Source organism: Leptonotus elevatus, chromosome 10 (assembly GCF_054856555.1).
Source record: "Leptonotus elevatus isolate MCC_2025b chromosome 10, RoL_Lele_1.0, whole genome shotgun sequence".
Lineage (NCBI taxonomy): Eukaryota > Metazoa > Chordata > Actinopteri > Syngnathiformes > Syngnathidae > Leptonotus > Leptonotus elevatus.
In genome coordinates, this window is record NC_141248.1 from 18,277,606 (window position 1) to 18,300,088 (window position 22,483).

The 22,483-nt window shown below is 38.0% G+C and overlaps 1 protein-coding gene and 1 long non-coding RNA gene across 5 annotated transcripts in view; one reads left to right on the plus strand and one right to left on the minus strand.

Annotated features, from left to right (window-relative positions):
* Positions 1 to 22,483, minus strand: part of LOC147167453 (uncharacterized) — a 59,383-nt gene that overhangs the window by 22,574 nt on the left and 14,326 nt on the right. For all 4 annotated transcript variants that reach the window (XR_015096287.1, XR_015096284.1, XR_015096285.1 and 1 more), the window contains 3 exons: positions 3,963 to 4,076; positions 3,798 to 3,856; positions 2,325 to 2,505 (listed from right to left, as the gene is read on the minus strand). This is a non-coding gene — a long non-coding RNA (uncharacterized LOC147167453). The remainder of the gene's footprint in view (positions 1 to 2,324; positions 2,506 to 3,797; positions 3,857 to 3,962; positions 4,077 to 22,483) is intronic.
* nckap1l (NCK associated protein 1 like) lies at positions 2,364 to 22,461 on the plus strand. The gene is made up of 31 exons (XM_086087034.1): positions 2,364 to 2,556; positions 4,553 to 4,663; positions 4,744 to 4,836; positions 5,265 to 5,321; positions 5,572 to 5,714; positions 5,797 to 5,887; positions 6,240 to 6,377; positions 7,447 to 7,495; positions 7,597 to 7,753; positions 8,293 to 8,349; positions 8,421 to 8,517; positions 8,772 to 8,881; positions 8,970 to 9,102; positions 9,187 to 9,268; positions 10,125 to 10,183; positions 10,370 to 10,515; positions 10,587 to 10,719; positions 10,840 to 10,959; positions 11,041 to 11,180; positions 11,433 to 11,564; positions 12,320 to 12,538; positions 13,477 to 13,607; positions 14,575 to 14,672; positions 15,150 to 15,243; positions 15,573 to 15,655; positions 16,442 to 16,522; positions 18,478 to 18,571; positions 18,670 to 18,786; positions 20,323 to 20,432; positions 20,889 to 20,969; positions 22,119 to 22,461. The coding sequence occupies exons 1-31, from the start codon at positions 2,383 to 2,385 to the stop codon at positions 22,233 to 22,235; spliced, it is 3,447 nt and encodes a 1,148-aa protein (XP_085943160.1). The 5' UTR covers positions 2,364 to 2,382; the 3' UTR covers positions 22,236 to 22,461.

Below are 22,483 nucleotides of genomic sequence, written 5' to 3' on the forward strand. Positions count from 1 at the left end.
TTTAGAATTTAATTGTGTAGTTTAGTGCTAGTCACCATACTACATACTTTTAGACTAATGATGTGTATACTTTTTTGACAAAATACAACATCCTATAAATCACAACTCACAAAATGTGAAGAAACCATGAAATTAATTATAAACTAGCAGTTTAGCTCGTGGCTGCTTGCTAACTGTGAGAACAACTCTGACAGGTTACACATATCCTTTTATGGCTGTTATTTTTCTGTTAGTTAATAAATTATGTAGAAACAAGTATAGAATTTACATAAAATTAATTGCAATAATCTGACTATTATTGCTTATTATCCTCATAATTATAGTATTTCTTAACTTCACGGTTGTACGGCAGAACTATGATGTGTAACCGAAAATGGTCAAATAAGCATGCTGCATATGAGCAAATCTTTAGTGCCCAACATCTAAAACGGATATGCTGATAAGTCTGAAATGTCTGCACAGGTCTCCAGTCAGCTTATATTGCATTTATTGGACCTGCCCATGTGCTTTGCCGTCACGCTTCAGACATCTGGACGGCAGCCGAGGCTGGAAGCATTTGCCAAACGCTTCCTCTGTCATTAGCATTAGGTCGCTGCTGCCTCCTCCTACTGCAACCCTGCTGACTATCTTATGTAACACCCTAAGCTTTTCTCTAAAGTCATAGAATTGTCTTCTTCTTTTTTTTTTAATCAGGCCTTTTCATCACTCATGAAGTTGTCAGAGCAAGCCTTTTTCCCACAACGCTAAGGTCAGGTGAGGATCTTGTTACCAGGCACTCTTTCAACTGCTCCTGCTTATTCCACATACATGTCTTCTCAACATTTCTGAGATTCTGCCAAAAGGGAAATAATAAAGAAGATGATTAGGGTATTTCTTTCCCTTCTTTGTGGGTTGACTCACATGAAGACAACTAATCCCTATGAGCTGTTTTCCATTCTTCCATTTGCACTCCTCTTACCCTGTTACAAAACTCAGAGAGATGCTGGCGGGAAAATCGGAAAGTAACACTTGGATGTCAAGTTAGCTTTGGACTTTTTCTTGTTTATGTGACAAGAGACTCAAGTCACAGTAATTAACCCAATGTGGTAAAAATAGATGTTGACTAGGAATGGACCCTGGCATCCCCATTCTGAGGAAATAGTTGCCAGAAGGTTACATTTCTACCAGTAGGAAGCACAACACAATACATTTGGTTCAGCTCTGACGTGGAGCTGACACACATACCCATTTTTTTTAAACATATTTTTTAAGTGTGAGAGACCACACACATGATGAGGGATGATGAGAGGAAAAAATCAGCAAGTGTGTGGTGTACTTGGGATGACCAACAGAGCACACCACACAGATAACGATATCCGAACAATGTTAACTTATCACTCAACATGTTTCCGTCCAGCAATTGATTGGCTATCGTTGTATGTACGGTATATATATGATCATTATGGCATTGCTAAAACTAAGTCTATGCACAATACTGTATATCATTATTTATGTACAGTTTGGAAACTGGGGCTTGTCACATGTGTAAGTTATCTTCTCCACCAGAGGGCACATGTAAAAAGTGGAATAGTAGTGTTCTTCCTTGAAATGGTTGGGGGTCTGGTTGTGACTGAAAAAAGAATAGCACATTGTGAGCTGAGATGAGCGCGAATCAAATTTTTTGCACAACCCAAAGTAAAAAAACGTTTATATATTTTGAAATAAGTGTCTTCAAGATAAAAATCCCAGCAATGATACCTGTGGACTTGTTAGAGGAGATATTCAAGTGAGAATAGAGAGAGAGAGAGGCAGGGAAAGAGAAAGAGAGAGAAACAATAATTTTGTCCATGTTATATTAGTTGCAAAATCCAGTGTTAGACAATTTAGCCGATGGTAATGATTTAATTGTTCCTGTCGCTTGCATCTTAAATTGGTAAATAACCCCACCTTGTGGTAGAAAAGGTTTTTTCAAAGTTTTATTTTTATGGATGTGTTGATAAAAATGTAAAAATACCTTTGAATAGTTTTTTGACTTTGTTGTTAGAAATAATATGTATATGGAGGACTAATATGTAGGTTGATGATAAAAATAAAAATAAATTCAGATGCAAAGAAAATTTATGAAAATGTGAAAAATCATGCTTTAAAATATGACAAATCCTATTGAAGGCCACTAAAATAAAATGGATTACCTTCTCAATTTCACTTTGATTGTATTTATTATATGACCATATCGACTACTAGTAAATCTACACCTGATGGCAAGGCACATGAATGCATTTTCCTTTTTCTAACATTTCTACTAATATATCCTTTCATCAAACGGATGATTGCAACAAACTCACCCCAACACGTCCAAACTCCTCCCACAACCACAAGCCCCATGTGACCCATCGTCAGGGGATGACGCCTCGGGTGCACTCGCTTGTTTCGAGGGCCTGTGTAGCCGAGGCTCAAGCAGCGATAACGGTGAAGCTGAGGAGGACCATGGAGAACCATCAGAAACTGGCGGAAAAGCTCACCATCCTGAATGAGAGGGGGAACGGGGTGCTGATACGCATGAACTACATCAAGAAGGTGAGCGCAGGATTCAAAGTCAAAACCAAAGACAAGAAATAAGGAACTTGAGTCACATTCAGAATCTATTCAGAGAGGCACACTAAACAATCAAATTATGATCTAATTTAAGAAAGTGCAGTATATATTGACATTTTGCACAACAGATTATTTCTTATTTCTTTAGAAATGAAGAAATTAAGGTACATAAAGTCAAATGTAATACATTTCTGGTACCTAAAAATAGGTAATTTCTTGACTTATAAGCTTCACCTTATGAAGTGTGACTACATTTTTTAGGTAATTGCAAGTGAACTTAAACAAAAGTATCTAGTGCTTGTTGCCTTCAGCGTACTTCGTGTCCTTCCCCACTGCACTGAACCAAAGAGGAAGTGCAACCAGGAAGTGGGCCTGAGCTGTCAGTCATCACCAGGTTCAGTTAGTCTGAAACTGTCAAATGAATCGAAAATAGCCAAGAAATTAGATCTGGAGCCTACCCCAGCTGACTTTAGGTGGAAGATGTGGGATACACTCTTCTTACTCTTTGACTGGTCGCCAGTCAATCGCAGGGCACACAAACAGCCACTCACACTCACAACTATGGACATTTAAGTCTTCAGTGAAACGACCATGCAGGCTTTTGGATAGTGGAAGGAATTTAGGGTACCCGGAAAAAATACACACAAGCACAGGGAGAATATGTAAATTCCACACAGGCAAGCTGAAATTGAAATCAGGTAGAACTGTGAGGAGTCCGCCGTTCTGCCAGGTAATGAGATACTGTATCCATGCAAATTTGATATGAATTTTGAGGAAATGATTCACATTCATCATATTCATGTTTCCACTTTTACATAAAAAAAATAGATACTTGTTTTTATTTTTTTAGACTTCATTAACCTTCTGTCTGAATTCTGCCACTTCACATCAGTCAGTCAGGAAGCCAGTCATTTTACATGTCAATGGCGTAACTGGTTGGAGGCTTGCTAATCTTGCTCAAGGTCACCTGTGAGGTTGCTTGCTGAAGCATTATTATTCACTCTCAGTTCTCCTTTCTTTCCAACGTTGTTTGAGAATTGGACCAAATGATGGTCAAAATCATTGTTCTTATTGCAAAACAAGTTTTCCCATCGGGTATAATGCAAAGTTTGCTCCATGCTCAAGGTACGACTATTATAAAAGCTTGGGAAGGCAATATATTAAGCAACTGCCATACAAGCACAACTACATAATAAAACTAAAATAGAATAAAAACGACTCACCCATGAAGAAGTCTGAAGACATGAGAAGGAACAAGAAGTTTGTAGGACGATACTGTCACCTAGTGGCATGTAACAGATATTACTGGGATAAATAAACAGCATAAAAATGCTACTGCTCAATATTGTTGTTGGCGAATTAGAAACTGGTTAGCACATCTGACTCACTTTTGAAAGGTTTTGAGTTTAAATCTTGATTCAAGCTGTCCTATGTGATGTTTGCATGTTCTTCCTCTGCTTGCGTGGGCTCCCTCTTGGAGTGTGGGAAGAAAGCCAGAGTAGCTGGGGAAAACACAAGAAAAACTTCATAATTTCATGCTAAAAGATTAGCTAGTCTTTAGCTTTAGCTAATCTTTCATCATAAGATAGCTAATAGTCTTTAGCTTTAGCTAATAGCTGGTCTTTAGCCTTAGCTATTAGCTGGACTTTAGCTAATCTTTCATCTTGAATTCAAGACTCGCTCGTCTTTAGCTTTAGCTCGTCTATCAGCATGAACTAATGCAGTCTGCTCAGGTGAGAGGCACAACCCTGAAAAGTTCAGTAATGGTTAATTCAATGCTCTGAGAGAATGGATGGATATGTGGCAAGCTTTCCTTGGTATTCATTAAGTATCTATAGATTTGGCAATTTATCTTTGCATTTATTTGGTAAAATTAATTTTGGTATTTTTTCTGGCTTTTGTTTGACTTTCGAGCCACTTTGTCCTTGATAATTAATAGTAATAAGACAAATAAATGATTTTTGCATCTGTGGTGCAGATCTGCGCAGATGTCAAGCTGCGGCCAGCCATCCTATCAGACAAGAGCATGGAGCCCGCCATTAAATATATCAACAAGAAATTCCCTAACATTGACTTTCGGGGAACCATTGTAAGTATTCTGGTTTTCTTTTCTGATTATGACACTATATTCTTAATCTCATAAGAAATTATTGTTTTTTTTCATCACAGCAAAGTCTGACGAGCATCCAGCGACAAAAGTCTGAAGTGACGGAAGCCACCACAAGCTACTATGACTCCTTTCTGGACGTCATAGAGTTCAGGGTAATTGTAAATTAAATTCACCAAATTATACAATTATATTTAAAATGCCATAGACCAATATGTTTTTTATTGCCTTCTCTGTTTCCTCTCATCTAATCGTAATGGGAGATTAAATTTACATATAGAGTGGTTTAGTCAGACATAAAAAATACTGTTGTAGATTTTCAAATTTGCTAGGGGTTTATTTAGGTGCACTTTGTCACACTCCTGCAAGCATTTGCATGATGTAGGTCGAGGCATCGTCAGCATTTATGATGATAACTCAATCCTGGTGATGAATTCATGCAATTTCTGTTTGGGTGATGAAATCATCTGCGTGGCTAGTGTTGTGCGCAGGAAGTCAGTGACAACTGATGTGCGTGTTATTGCTCTGTTGGCATCTGTGTTTGGTTTTAATCAAATTCTTCTGCAATATTTGTCCGATTCAGGATCACGTCTATGAGTTACTGAACACCATAGATGCCAGCCAGTGCTTCTTCAATATTGTAAGTATAATTGTTGGCCACAACTGTTTTTTTTTCTTTTTTCTATTTTATCATGATTAATTTCATGCAATTTTGTAGTCATCAAGGAAAGTAATGGGGTGACAACCTTGCATAGTGGGTTGGCTTTTCTGAATATTTACAGACATCTGATAATCGGGCCTTTGCTGACTTTGACTGGAATTTGGCAAATTTTTCAGTATGTGTGTACCCTGCTTTTGACTGACAGATGGCTTGAAATGTTGTATTACAGGCCATAACCTTTGACTTCACCAAGAGCTACTTGGACTTGATCATCACATATACTTCGGTTATCGCCACACTTGCGCGCATCGACGAAAAGAAGGCTCTTGTGGGTATGTTCAACTGCGCTCATGAGATGAGTAAAGGAAGCAGGTGAGACAACATGATATTCACAATAGGACATGATCATAAAGGATCACCTACTTGGTCTCACTTGCCTCATTGCATCCCACAGTGACCCCTCATACCCGCGGCTTAGCCAAATGATTGTGGAGTACGAGCATCCCTGGAAGAAGCTCACTGAGGAGTTTGGCCCTCATACTAAGGTTTCATTCACAGTTTTTGTGCTCAGGTCAAAGTCCTGTATAACACAGTAGATTAATATGATTATTTGTGACATTGTGGTTCCCAAGGAACAATCCTGAGGTGAGTTAAGGAGCTTTATGTAGTTCTTTGCCGCCTTATAAACCTTTTAAGAGGGAGGTGTCAATTACTCAGTGACTAATCACAGCATGCTTGGCCTTATACACTGTATACTTACTATAATGTATTTTTTTATATATTTCACATCTTTTTTTTATACCTAAAGCATGTGCGTCTGGAACGTAACCCCACGATGAAAGGGGGTTCACTACATAACAATTTGGAGGTTCGTAATTGTCTCGTCTGTGGTTCTAGTCGGTGACAGCTGCTCTGCTGTCTCTGGGGAAGATCTACCCGCGACGAAACTTGCCAGCGGAACAGTGGCGGAGTGCCCAGCTGCTCAGCCTGCTCAATGCTTCGACTACCATGTTGGAACCGGTCTGCTGTAACACTGTAAGTCTGTCACCCATCGATTTCTATTCAATTCACCCATAACGGATGGATGGGTAGAGAGGTATCTGCAAAGGTAGGCGGGCAAGTTTTGCTGGTCTGTCATTTCTCATTAGTCAGCGCCCTGGGGCATCCTTCCGTCATCGTCAGGCCATTGTTTTTTTCTAGCCGAACGAAACCGCAATCCTCAGTCCGTCATTTTATATTAACCATGCTTCCGTCGTCACTTCGTCACCACTATTTTAGGAACAGACAAAGGTGGGCATTCCGTCAGGACTGTGTGTCATTCATCACTAAAACAGGTAGGTAGTGAGGGAGAGAGACAAGATCCATAGACAAATTGTTTTTTTGTGTTGACAGATTGATAGACGGATTAGATTCGATAGATAGATAGATAGACGGATTAGATTAGATAGATGGATTAGATTATATAGATAGATAGATAGATAGATAGACGGATTAGATAGATAGATAGATAGATAGATAGATAGATAGATAGATAGATAGATAGATAGATAGAGACAGACATGTATGATTCATGACTACAAAGAATTAGCATATCAAATAACACTTGCTTAGGGGAATGTTTCCAAAAACGAGAAAAAGTTAAAAGTAAACAAAGGTTTTCTCAGTACCATACCACTCACTATAAATCATGCCTGAATTGTCCACCCCACTTCCATCTATGATTGTGGGCATGTCTTGTCCTTTACACCTCATTAATTCTTGTTTTTCCGTTACCTTCATTTTTAGGCGATGTTTTGCTCTCTGCAGGCCAGGAGCTCTTTCACATAAGAACCAATTGTCTGCATGGGCCCTCCAGGCAGCTATTTATCTTTAGATAAAACGCAACAACAAGACACTTCCGAAAATATCTCGTTTAGAGAATGTGTGCAAAATCTGCTTTTGGGGTTGAACTACCTCAAATTGAACTGTATGGCAAAATGGCATAAAACAATTGGATAACCTGGCTTTTACTTGCCTTTTGTATGCATTGGAAGCCTACTTTAATCCAACACGGTTGGCAGTTAATACATATGATGCCCCCCCCCCCCCCCCCCCCATCCTACAGATGGCATGTGAATATCTGTCTTTGGAGGTAATGGAGCGCTGGATCATCAGTAAGTGCACATCACACTCCAATTAGTGTAATTTGCTTGGTAAATAATACAAATTTTGGGGGGGATATTGGTTCAAACACACCACTCTCTTTGTCCCCTAGTCGGGTTCCTCTTGTGCCACAGCAGCCTGAATAGCAACCAGTCATCCCAAGAGCTGTGGAAAATGGCTCTGCGGAGCGGTCTGTACATCACCGTCACCAGGGATGAGCTGCTCAGCATACACAAAGTCTCTGAGGAACTCTTTGACAGCATCAAAGGGTATGGAAACTCCCCTTTGGCAGATATACAGAACACCCAACTCCAATACTTGCTACTAGAAAATAAGAATAAAATGATTTTGTACACCCTTATGTAATTTTAATATATACTCTACCACTTCAGTGGATGGAGTCCTCAAATTTGAAGGGCCTCCCTTGAAAACACAGCAGATACACTTATTGAAGGGACCAGGTGGCCGAGGCATGCACACCAGAAGGAGCAACACAATGCCAATGAATTTAAGCAAAGGATGAGGCAAAAAGTGTTTCATTCTTAACATTTTAAAATAAATGTCATTACTGTATATTCTTATCAAATATACCATCACAGAGGTTTTTTGTTGTTGTTTTGTTGGGATGCTAGAATGGATTAATGGCATTTTTAGTAATTTCAGTAGTGAAAGGTGATTTAAGATACAAGTGTTTTGAGTTACGCATGTGGTCACAGACTAATTAAACTCATATCTCAACGCCCCACCGTATAGTGAATCCCGCAGAGCCCAATTATACGATCGTTTCAAATGTTTACTTCTCGCTTAGGTATGGCAAGCGAGTTGCAGATATCAAGGAGTGTCGTGATTACGCCATAGCCAACAGGTAAGACACTTGATTCTGTGCCAGTTATGGAAAAAAAAAATATGGTTAACTTAGAGCTATGTTATGAACAGTGGAGCCTTGCATCGTGAGAGAAGACACTTTCTCCGCGGAGCCTTGAAGGAGTTAGTAACAGTTCTGGAGGATGAACCAGGACTGCTGGGACCAAAGGTAAGACGTATCTGAACAACGCTCCGATTTCTGGATGGATGGATGGATAAGCATGTAAATTGATAGCATGGTTGGTAATTTCATGGATGCTTTTATGCTAGGACACAATCACACTAGCACAAAAAGGGGCTTTGCCCAATTGTTTCCACAATATTGGAAAGATAGAATTGTCCAGTGTTTGTATGAGACGGAGATTTCGGAAACCTACATTGTACTATATCCTAATATTCTGTGTTGAATGAAATCCCCTCAAGGCTCTGTTTGTCTTCATGGCCCTGTCCTTCTCCCGTGATGAGGTCCAGTGGCTCGTGCGACACTCTGACAACATACCCAAAATAAAAACACCCGAGGACTATATTGACAAGTAGGTAGCTCCAAACCTCAACAAACAGTGTCCCAAACGACTTGATTTGTAGAGATGTGTTAGAAATGTCATGTGATGTTTTTTCAAGTCAGATGGCAGAACTGCTTTTTCACATGGAGAAACTGAAAGGACTCATAAGAAAGTACCACTACGTAGTGCAACGTTACCACATCCAGTATCTGGCTCAGTTTGATGCCTTGGTTCTCAATGACACAATACAGGTACTTGAACATGCACAGCATAACATTTGTACTCGTGCGTCATCTTTAATCGTGCCCATCGTCATTCGTCACTGTCCTGTACAGAACATGCACGTGTGTCCAGAAGAGGAATCGGTTCTGCTGAGTTATTTTGTGTCAACGCTTTCTGTACTCTCAGTGAAACAAGGTAAATACAATCAAGTGACAGTCTTGACTGTGCAAGATTCATTTTGAAGGTCCCTGGCCCTCATCTCATCTCAGCACACTCACACATACAGACACTATGGGGTGGATCTTGCATTTCCTTTAAAAAAAAATTGAATTATAAGCAAAAATAATAATGCAACAGCAAAGACCAGTTAGAATTAAAGAAACAAATGGAATTGAAAAAACAAAACCTGCATTACTGGCTTTGTTTCCCAGTGTCCTTGCTTTCTTTTATGAAGTTGACTCCACAAGGTGGCATACATTTACCGTACAAACAACCAATGATTGACAAGTCATGTTTTACTTAATAGAAAAACGATTTTGCTAAGCAATTTTTAAATTAATACCGGTAATTTGGGGTGCGTAGCCTGCTTACTCAATAAACCCCAACCACTGTGCCATGAGAGGTCAGGTCTGCCGCAGGAACCTTATGCAACTGCATTTATTCACTACAAATAATGTACTGCATGTCTGATCATGTCTATGCAATGTGTAGTTAACAAGCAGGACAATTAAATGCTCTTCTACTGATGGCAGAGGGAAACATTAACCTGTGTAGCCACCTGTTGCTATTCCTACAACATAATAGTAGCATTGTGTCCAACATACATTTGTGAGTAAATGAAACCAAGGTCATCGTCATTTAATTATAGCTACTTTTTATGACATCTTTGTTTTGAGATTTTTCTAATGTGAACTATGTGACTTGGCTCAATAAAAGATTAGGAAACACTGTGCTAAATAACTTAATGCAATTCCTCTTGTCTTTGCATTTGGCAGAGGTTGGCAGGCTTCACTTTGGATCTCTCTGATGCTTTTCATTTGTGTGTTTGCAGTGGAGAGCAAAGAGGAGTTTGATTTCAGGGCTGTGAGATTGGACTGGCTGAGATTGCAGGTATGCACAGACATACTGTACACTAGTCACATTAAGTTAGGGGTATTCTGCTTTTGGGTGGAAGTTCAGGATGAACCTAAAATTGTTATAATATATGTTGACCGAATATGCCTAAAATGTTGTCAGTATAACACATGATGCAATCACAGCAGCACGATCAAGTGTCTTTGCATTCTCATGTCATAGGCTTACACCAGCGTGAACAAGGCCCCTCTTCCAATCAAGGACTACCCGGACTTGGCTAAGGTGATGAACATGATTCAGTTTCACACCAAGATGGTGGACGCTACAGAAGAACTCCTGCAGGAAACCTCAGACGTGTCAATTCTCTGGTTAGTTTTTGTGCTTTTTAATCAGTCGTTTGCTTTTCCAATCTGACTGTGAGCATTGATCCGTTGAATAGTTTCTACCCACGACTATTTGAGAAGATGTTTTACCAGAGCAGCGCTGAGATGTCTATGAAGCGATATCTCATGGCCTTCCCTTCCGTCTGCTCCAATTTCCACTACTGTGGACACCCTCTGTGCCCTGAAGAGGTCAGTGTTCATTCACTTCACCAGCTGCAAACAGACCAACACTTGACTACCTCAAATACAGTACATAAAAGTAGTTGATTCCACAATATTTAAAGTATAATATGTTTTTTGTTTGGCCAGGAGGAGGCGATAGAGAAAAGGAGTCTACGTTTGTGTGTGACCTTCCTGGAGCAGATCGCCAAACAGACTAGCACTATTTTGTTTGAGATATGTGCTGAGCAGTGCAACCTCAATGACCAGGTCTAAGTCCAGTACACGTACTTTACGCTAGTAGATAATATATATACTCCGTATAATATGATTAATTCTTTCCCCCTCTAGTTGTTGCCCAAACACTCTTCTGAAGCTATCAGCGCAGCTCGCTACAGGAAGCAAAAAAAAGCCGTGCCCAAGAAAGGAGAAGTCCAGAAGGAAAAACCCGGAGCCGAAAGCCTGAGACGAGACCGCGCCATAACAACCAAGTCAGCATTTCTCTTCATTAGCGCCATTTTACCATGCAAAGTACTTTTAATGTCTACTTATTATGACATTTCTTTCTCAATTTAATTACTCATGTTCTTTTTAGCATGCAGATAATACACATGATGATGTGTCTGCCTCCTTTTTCCATTGCTCCAGCACATTTGTTACCTTCATGTGCCCTTTCCTCATCAACAAAGTATTTGTCTAAAACACTTGTATCATCAGTCTCTTTCACTGTCTGTCTCCCCTAGCATGGACAAGATGCATCTGATGTTGACCGAGATCTGCTCCTCCTACAACCTGTGCAGCGAAATGCTGGTCTGCGAGCACATCGTCATTCCCAATGAGTTCCTCTCTTCTCATCTGGAGGCACGCCTCTCCAAGTAAGGCGAGTGGGAAAGAGGAGTGTGGAAGTGAGCCCTGAGGTTTACTGAAGTGCCCCTCGGTGAATTTGAATGGGATTTTATGTGTGTCCTGTCTAACTATCTACATGCAGCCACTTGGAGGCAATCAGTCAAGTCACTGTTTGCTCTGCGTCATTCCGGTGCTAAATGGTATTTAGATTAGGGCCTGGCACCAGGGCAACCTAATGTTTTTCATGTGCGCGCGCTCTGCTTAATCTCCCTCCTTTGAGCTGATGATTATCTCCCCCGTCACCCTAAAATTAGCACCCTCGAGTAACACAACCCTCACTGTGATTTGCACCTCTAGCTAAAAAAACAACAACTCAATCTAGGCCAGTCAAGGAGAGAAAGTCACAAGGATATCGTGAAGAGTAAAAAAGAAGAACAAGAAAAAGAAAGAAAAACAATTGATGAGAATAAAGTGAAAATCTAGCAAGAAAAAAATTCATTTATTTTTATTATTATTATTATTTATTTTATTTTTTAAAGGAGAAACTAGTTGTAGACTAATTTGACCAGAATTGTATTTATTTATTCATTTGTTTGTTTATTTTTAGATATTTGTCAGAACAAAATTCCGATTAATCGGCCAATTAATATTAAGGAGAATTTTTTTTTTTTAGAATTTATAATTGTATGAAGAATGTTTTTTTTTACTGTAAATCCTTGATTTAAAAAAAATTCTGCTCCCACTCTCTGGTGCTCAGTGACATAGGTTGAACATATTTGTCCAGGATTATCGTGAGAATGGCCAATTACAACCAGAGCACCCAAGAAATCGCACGGCCAACAGAACTCCTGGCTGGTGTAACGTCGTACGCCGCCACCCTGCAAATCCTGCCCAACTACATCAACGTGGACGTGGCGCGGCTGCTGAAGAATGTCCTGCTTCAGCAGACGCAGCCTCTCGACTCGCGAGGGGCGCCCACGCTCACCAACATCTACACCAACTGGTACGTCCAAACGTGGCCATTAAAGCACAGCTGCTCAATCACAGACTCAACTGAACACTGTAGTTACACTTATTTTTTATTAATTACCACCTTTTGTAAGTGGATAACTATATCATTGGGATTTTTTTCTTCTTCTTCTTCTTCTAATAATAATAATGTGGAAACTGATTGTAGTAATGCAATGTAGTATTCACGTAATATTATAATTTTACCCAATAAAAACTACAACATTTTTGGGGGAATATTGAAGGTCATTCTCATAATATTTCAATTAGATTTTTCCTTTATATTATTCAAGAAAAATTAAGACTTTATAATATTTCAATTTCCTTGTTGTACTATTTCATCTACTTTCTTGCGATTCATGTTTTACTTAATTAAAAAATTGTTCTAATAACATTGCAATTTTATTCTTTATTCTAGTATTATTTTTTGGAACTTATGACATTTTGAGTAATGTTTTACTCTTGTAATTTTTTGGCTTTTTTTCTCTCTGACATTTCCAAATATTTATTATATTTTGCCTTTTTTTTTTGAAAAATTAAGACAATATGAATTATTTTTTTCAATATGTTCAAAATTTCCCTGCAACAATAAAAACTGTTTACGACCATTAAAACTGTTGGCAAACGTCTGGCGACTTTGAACGAAACCTGACCAAAAAATCAATACAAAAAATCTATATCCACTACCCTCGCAAATGTTCGCTGCTCAAGTGATATATGGGTTTAAAATCAAGACTTCTTCATCTTCAAAAAAAAAAGTTTTGATACAGTTTTTAATAAACTGTTGGTCTGTTTGCAGCTGATGAAGTGAATGAACACTGACCTTTATTCTCTTTCATTTCAATATTATATTCATTTGAGTTCCTTTGTTGAAAAACATCACCAGTTTTTCATTGATTGTTCATTTTCTTCATGTTGGACTGCACACCGCAGGTACCTGGAGAGTCTGCTACGCCTGGCCAGCAACTCGCTAGTTGTGCACTGTCCGACCATGCAGTGTTTTGTCAATCAAATATCCGACAACGATCCCGCCTTCCGAGCAGAAGAGTTCTCAGACATATCAGGTTAGCCTATTATGTATGTCGATTAACACTCATTACTTGTACAAATGACTTGCTTGTTGTCATGGTTACAAAGAAAGTGGAAATGATGGTAAACCACCATCTGTCACGATCATATTTTTTCATTCCTTAACTTTATTTTTTCACAATTTGAAATTCGTTCAACGGTCAAAATACACAAAAGTTAAAGAATTACAGCAACCAAATGCAGAGTCCGGATTATGTTACCATGATGACAGAGGGTGGAGCTAGTGTTATGACGACGTGAGCGGCTACTCTCGGTTGCTAATTTAGTAAGTGTCATATTAGCATCTATTTAAAAAAAAAAAATGGTGGTGCTGGGGTCTGATGAGTGGCACTCGGTCAAAATCACAGCAGGCTGATCTAACAATTACGTTTTGTGATTTTTTTTCTGGTTAAATCCCAACTTTAATCTCGGAAATTAATTTAATTCATTCTCACTCATAGCTTCTGTATTATAGTTTAAACCTTAAATACCCCTCCATTCACAGTACAGGGTACATATTTCAACACGCAGAAAACTGTTAAATAGGTAATGGTGAGGAAAATGGGTGGATTATTAAAAAATCAGTTTTGTATATAAAGACTTGGAGCTTTTTACCCGCTAAGTAACCACCTACTACTCCATCATGATTATATGATACCACCCACTCAACTATTGCAGAACCCCTTCAAGCTGCCTTGCAGGAGTGGATGACCTCTATTAACCATCACACACACCTACATCCCGAGCTACAAACAGACACACACACATAGAACAGACTCCCCCCTCACTATGTGTATATTTCAGTGCTTACAGTATGCACCTACCTCGAGTGACTCATTGGCACTCAGTCCATGAACTACCTCCTCCAATGTTAAACACACACACGACACGTCCTTCTTTCAAATATCTATATTGGTGGTGGGTCGTGATGTGAATGTGATACCAAGATGATGTTGTAAACAGAGCTGCAAGCGTTGGCCGAGCTGCTGGGCCCGTACGGCCTCAAGTTCCTGAGCGAGAACCTCATGTGGCACATCACGTCGCAAGTCAGTGAGCTCAAGGTACGGAAATGGAGTAATAGTAATGCATATATATCGCTGACGTCATACATTAATAATATCATACAAATAAATGTAAAGAATTAAGCAGTTCGTACATAAAATAATTCAATCATTCTGAACCGCTAATTTAATAGTTATAGTCATAATAATAATAATAATAATTAACAACAACAATAGTAATAAGCATGATGATGATAAATAAACAAGATTATTATTTTTTTAATGTATTTATTATAGTGCAAGTGTTCCTAATATACCAAATAATGTGCATCGATTTGTTAATACAATCTATAATAATAGCAATAAAAGTAGAATAATAATAACAGAAACGATACTTATAAAGCTGTATTATCATGTCATATATTAATATATTAGTAGTAATTGTAGTATTTTTACTTTTATTTTAATGACTACAATATATTTTGTGTGCCACATATTAATGACAATGGTAATCCATGTTGTTCCTACTATCATTAGAAACTGGTGGTGGAGAACATGGACGTCCTGGTGCAGATGAGGAACAACGTTGATAAGGCAGAGGTGATGGCCAATCTCAAGAGGAGGCTGACAGGTGAGCAATTTGGTGTGACAATGTCATTGGGACATCAACTCAAAGTGGGCTCACAGTTCCCTTTTGTTTTAGTTTGTTGAGTTAGTTTGTGGGGCTCTTCCAGAACAAACTCATCCAAAATGTCGGCACTCAAGTGCACATCTACTAAATACCTCATGGACACAGGCATACAGTACAATCGTTTACTTGGAACTGAGCGTACGAGGATAACCTTGGGAAATGAGTCACATGCTGCTTCACAACTTCACAAGATATGATCTGATCATCACATGGTATATTCCTTTACAAGAAGCAAGTAAGTTCACCAAGGTGTGTTCCAATACCACCAGGAGGAGAGAACCTGCTCAAGAGGATGACCATTATCGGGGTGATCCTGTCCTTCAGATCCATGGCGCAGGACAGCCTCAATGAGGTGACACTTAAGATGTTGTTTAAATGCATCACCAGTTAGGGAGCGAAATGTTGTACAGCAAAATATGCAAGCAAATGTGTTGTTGGTTTTTTAATGGAGGAAAATATTTCATTAAATACTATTTGTTCAATAATGTCATTTTATTATATTTTATTCGATAGATAGTAGAATAAGTGGTGTAGAATATTCAGGGAAGAATAGAAACTACATTATATCTATTTGGGGAAGACCCCACTTTTGCTCCTGCTGTTGTATTACTACTTGATATTTAATAAATTAATATACATTATTTTTCAAATGAAGTAAGTTTTATTATCTTATAAATAATTTTAAAATATAATTTACTTTATTTTACACTAATATTTACTAGATAAAAGAACAACATTTTTATGTACCTTTTAAAAGCTCAATATTTAGTTATATTATTTTATTTCATAGATACAAAAGTATGTCTATAGTACTTGAAGAAGAGCCAACGTTTGCTAGTGATGCTGTATTTTTTGTTGTTGTTAATTTTATTTCATATTACTGAGCATTGAATACATTAATTGTATTTTATATTCTTGCTTTAATAAGGTGAAGTAATTTATTTTACTGTAATTTAAATAATTTATCTTATTTTACAATATTCATAATCCTATTTTATTTTAATTTTATATTACAGTATGGTTATTGGTGGGGTAAAAAACATCAATTTATTTTATAATTTCAACAAAAAAATACAATATAAGAAAATGTATTTCACTAACATTTGGCTCTGAATGTATCACGTGCAATGCAATACAGGTGATGCAGAAGCATTGTCCTTTTCTGATGGGGCCCATCGAATGTCTGAAGGACTGTGTCTCTCCTGATACGGACATCAAGGTACCACCATTGCTTCTCACACTAGTTACCTCAGAAACCGTTTCTAGCGGAACATACAGTATGTACTATGTATTGACATTTATCACTGTTTATTTACATGAGAGACTAAAGGGATTTTTTTCAAAAGGTTAAAAAAGTAGGATAAAGCATGTGGTATATTTGTTTAAATGAGGGCAGGGTGGACGTTACAGAGGAGGAACAACAAAAGTGTGCCCGCTGTTACCGACCAAACTAGATTCTTTATCTCCCGGTGGAGCACTCTTATGTGAACATGACACGCCAAGGCCGGCGGCCCTCTCTTTTTGCTTACGTCTGGCCCCTGAGTGAGGCATGACAGCCGTGTCACAGCTCAGACCAGGATAACCCCAATGACGTCAGCAACCACTGCCACATCCCACCCCCCTCCTCCCGCCGTGAGACCACATCAGTGGAAACACCATGTCAGTGCAAGTAGGGCAACATCAATGTTCACCCTTAAGTTCGCTTTAATCAAACTCGTTTGTTTCTCCTTGTTTAGGTTCTTGTGAGAAATCGAGTGGTCTCAGTACGGTTCCAATTATGAGATGAACATGCGTAAAGTGCACATCAGGGAAAATAAAATGCCATAATCGTGTGTAACTTGTTCAAATTGATTAATCTTGGAAAATTGCAACTTTTTTCTCCTAAAAAAAATTCAACTTAATTTTGAACAACCCTCTCAATTAAACTGCGTAATATTACATTTGTCTAGTAATTAGGGGTGTCAAGCGCTTACATTTTTTAATCATAATTAATCGCATGACTTCAATAGTTAACTCACGATTAATCGCAAATATACGCCTTTGCTACTCACACTGGTGTATGGAAGGTGCGAATGTTTGGTGGTGGTCGGAGGGGCCATAGACGCACATTGGCAGCCACACTTCTGTCAGCCTGCCCCAGGGCAGCTGTGGCTACTGAAGTAGCTTACCGTCACCACAGTGTGAATGTGTGAGTGCATGAATAATGTATCCATTCCATTGTAAAGCATCTTTGAGTGTCTAGAAAAGCACTATATGAATATGATGCATTATTATTATTATTTCTGTTCTAAATGTACAATAAAATGTACAATGAAATAATTGTTTTCTAAGTATTCATACTCCTGTTAACATAAAATTGAAGAAAAAAAGTTAAATAATAGAAATATGGCTGCATCTTTCAGTCATAGATACAGTAATTTCATAAAAAATCATAAAATGTAGTTAAAATTAAAAAGATGCACTGTACTGCAAAAAAAAAAGTGTGTGACATTGATTTGTGTTGAGGCAATTACCTGCCACTAGATGGCATAATTGCATCTGTAAGACGGTGACAGCATTTTTCTTTTCATATTAAGAGCTATATAATCTTTAACAATAAGTAACTTGTAAAATTCTGCACATTTTTTAAATTGTAAAATACAACTTGACCCAGTTTCCACAAATGTATGCATTATTATTAAATTTAGTACTGCTAAATTTTGATGTTGACGTGTCTGCTGCGTTGCGACTGGAATTCTACCAGTAAAGGCTTTCCAAGTAAGGGGCGGTCATTAATAGCGTGTAAAAAAATAAATAAAATGCCGTGAAAGGAACGTTAAATTAACTCAAAATGAACAGTCATTTTGACCCCCCTTACTAGTAATATGACTAAAACTCATAAAAGTATTTAATTTGTTACAGTCGACTGTCGACCCCCACCCCCAAGATGAGTTGAGGTTTTCAGCAAATAGCCGAGGATAAGTTCCAAAGAAAGAAAAAAAACTGGACGGCTTGACTATACTCAATGGTCCATAGGTTAAATCTTCTTCTCGTGTATACTTTTGCCACCACGAAGAGAAGAGAGTGTTCAGTACTTCAAGATTAAATGCAAATACAACTGAACTTACTTAGGCAGTTATTCTTCAACCACTAGTTACAACCATACCACATTTTACTGTGTTAATGTATTTCTAGGTGACACTTAGTGTGTTCGAGTTGGCCTCCGCTATGGGAATGAGCTGCGACGTGGACTCAGCACTCGTTTCCGCTATCAGAAACATGCATACAGGTAACCGTAAAAATATACAGTACATGATAGTAATGACACCATCAATTTGTTTTAACTTTAGACCCCCCCCCCCCCACCCCCCCAAAAAATATATATAGATAACACGTCCATGGACGAGGAGTACAAGCTGTCATGCTTGCTGCTTGTCTTCATCGCCGTGTCCCTGCCGAGCTTGGCCCTGGACCCCAACTCTTGCTACAGCCGAGAGCATGGAGGTACGCATTTGTTACGTTCGATGGCAACACTTTGACAAGATCAAGTGCTCACATAGCCCTCAACCCGACATTCATCAGTCATCGTGAACAAATACATTTAGTAGGTTTTACCTGCATAATTACAGTTCAGTCAGGAATCCTTGATAGCTGATGTCTTAAACCACCATGTTAAAGGTAGTAGGAGAATGATATCCAAGGTAGAGTTTTGTTATTTAGCTCCATAGGAAGGGGAAACTTACAACTTATTTTCAATTAGAAATAGGGACGGAACGATAACGGCAATATCGTGATATTGCGATATTAATATTATTTAAAGAAGCACATCTGTTAAAAAGGCAAGGTTGTATTCCATTTGTAAAGTTCTAGCATCCTCCGGTGTTAAAGTTTTAGTGCAGTTTAATTTTAATTAGGAATGTTTTGGACACTGTTGTGGTTATCACTCCTATAAATCAGTCATACCAGCAAATGTGTTTCAACATCTGTCAAAAAAACATTACTTTTGGCCAGCTTCAGTCAAACAACATTGTGGACTACATAGATTCAATAAAAAAATCATAATAAATAAATAAACAAACAAATAAATATTTCCCAATGTGAGCTTTTTTTTTTCTTTTTTTCTTTTGCTTTTATACAATATCGCAAGTTTTTATACATTATCGTGAGCTTTTTTAGATCCCCAACCTCCCCATACTATCGTGATAATTATCGTATCGCGGGGTTCATATCGTGATATTCATCGCATTGTAATGTTTGGATATCGTTACATCCCTACTTAGAAATGAACATTAATTTTTTTTTTTAAATCTTCGTAGTTTATTTTGATACATAAGAAAGGCTTTCTCCGCACTTCAAAGAAATTAACATTTAGCTCCATTGGGTCACTGACTTGAACACAATATTAGATACACCCGCATCCGTGTACCTAATATTGTGTCCTGGAGTATGTGCGTAAACAAAGCACCGCACCCTGAGAACAGCATGCGTGTCATAATTTCCACTCTCAAGTATGTCTGCGCCTAACGAGAAACATGTGTTTTGTGTTGAAACTTTTTGTTTACTGACGTGCATCGATGCAGTCACTGCTGTTGGCGTGTGATGACCTCAAATTTGTCACAGAGCCCGCGTTAATGGCGTTATCAAAGCACACCGCGTTATTTATTTTGCCTTCGTTTTCCATTGCCGAGCTCCCAAAGTGATCAAGTTGGCAGGAAATGTGCCAGTATGCTTCCTCTTCAACTTAACGGGTCGTTAATGGAGTATAGCGCTAATTGACGGGCTGCAAAAACATCCTTTTTTGGCTTCCGCTTACTGTATGTCACGTACTCGCTCTCACACACAAACACACACACACTCTCACAGTCTCACTTTATTTCATACTGTTTGAAGTTTTGTCTCATATTAATTTTTTGACCTGAAACGCAAAAACCTTCCGCAAACCAAGGAATTGACCTTGCTGCTCCAATACTTTTGGAAGGGTCTGCACTGCCACACAATCACTTTTGTGAGGGTTATTCATTACACTCTTGTTTTTATCAGGCCACAACAACAACATCCACTGTTTGGCGCTGGCCATCAACCACGTGGCTGCCGCCATGTTGACGGTACAGAACAAGAACATCGAGCAGCATTTGAAAGAGTTTCTCCTGGTCAGTGCTCCAGAATAGGTGTCCAGTCCACTTCTTTTTTTTTTCTACATGAAATCGAGTTCGCTGTTTTTTTAACAATCACAAATTATCCAAGTGGAAAATCAGTAAAATTGCAACCAGTATAATAACACTATTGATAAGTCTATTTTATGTTCTAAAACTATTTTGTCATCTTGCACCCTATCATTCAAAAGCAAGAGCAGGAATCTTGCTTAGAAAAGACAATGAATAACCTCTGGTACATTCACCATTTGATCTTAAAAATGATAAATGTTTCTACTTTGAAGAAGATTTGTTAAATATGGTACAAAGTTACGGAATAACATGCCTCCATTTGAGGTTGAACATCAGCCATTTAGTGGCTGATCGTCAAAAATAAATTGGCAAATTAACAACTTTTGGTGCTTGAATAAATGTTTCATTGAAAGAATGTTTCATTTGCCTTCATACATACAGTTGGCGTCCTCTGCTCTGCTTCAGCTGGGACAAAATGTGGAGAGCAAAAACAGAGAATCAATCTACCTGCTCCTGCACATGGTAAACTCATACACCTTATACTAAACGCTTTGAGGCATGGTTTTTGAACGCTAATTCTGTTAGAAAATTTAAGTTTAACTTCACCTTCTGACTGGGCTTCAATTCTGATTAGGAGGAAACTTTATAAATCAAATCCAATATTAAATTTTTCAAATTACATGTAATTAGTGATCATGTAATTGGTTTCCTGCTTTAAAATTTGACCAAATATACAGCGGTTTTAATGGCAAAATAAAACATTTTTACTATAGGCTTCCGATTATGTTGCCAACAAAGATAGCAAAATTAAGCTTTTATACTTTTTTACATTTAAAAGTATTTTTCATTTAGTGAATCAGATATAATTGTATGAAATTACGTGCCATTAGTACTTATTTTGTGTATTTTAGGTTGCATTAAATACCTTTTTCTTCCCTTAATTTTCTGCGATAAATACATCAATGCTTAATTTGGCAAAATATATAGCATATTTATGGCAAAATATTCAATTTTGACTGTGGCATGTTTTATTATAGTACAACAAAAATATAAATACTGTAACATAATCCAATACTATGCTTTTTTCTTTTTTTTTATAAATAAAATACAGTAGTACCTGTACCAGTACCAATTAAATTGAAGATTGAAATGTTGTAGTCTTTTGTACACAAATAAATGTGCAGTGAACCCTCAAATTTGCAGTTCGGCATTCGTAAATTTGCAGATTTTGTTTGTGATATCCAAAATAATATCAATAATATATATTAATATCCAAAATTACTTTTAAAACTTAGCTACAGCTCATGTCAGATACTTTCATACTTCCACTCAAATAATTTTCCACAATATGACTAAGTTCTCCCAGTTATATTTTGTAAAGATATTTGTACAGTGCTTTTACTCAAGGATCGCTTTGAGTTACTTTCAACAAAACTGTAAAATAACTTGAAATCACACAGTGTTGTATCATGAGGTGCTAGCATGTGTAAATGTCCTAACTCTCGGTATGGTACAATTCTTAGTTCCATCTATGACTTTTGCTATTCAAAACGCATGAAAGAAAAAAAAGAAAAAAAGCAAGCCAAACTGAACCAAACAATACAGCGTTTTGGAAATTAGGCTAATCCGAGCTGACGTCCGAACCTGTGATCCATCTACTGTATTATTTAGATTGTGGAGGAGTCTGCGTTTTTGAGCCAAGACATGCTGGAGAGATGCTTCCCGTACGTTCTGCTCCGCAACGCCTACAGAGAAGTGTACAAGTCCATTATCATCACACTCGGCTGAAGACACGCCGACATTCACCATAACACTTACAGTAAATGAGTTTCAGTGGTCAGATTTATGATTATATTCACCTTATTGTAAAATGTCCCTATTAAATCCTCTGGTCATTCAGGTGTATTCTGTAACAAGCTGTCAGTGCAAACACTGCACTTTTCAGACTGGAAAGTTGCTGATGCCCTTGTGTATTATTCTTTCAAACTTTCCATGAATAAAGATCTTAATTATATTTAGTTTGTTTTTCTTTTCTT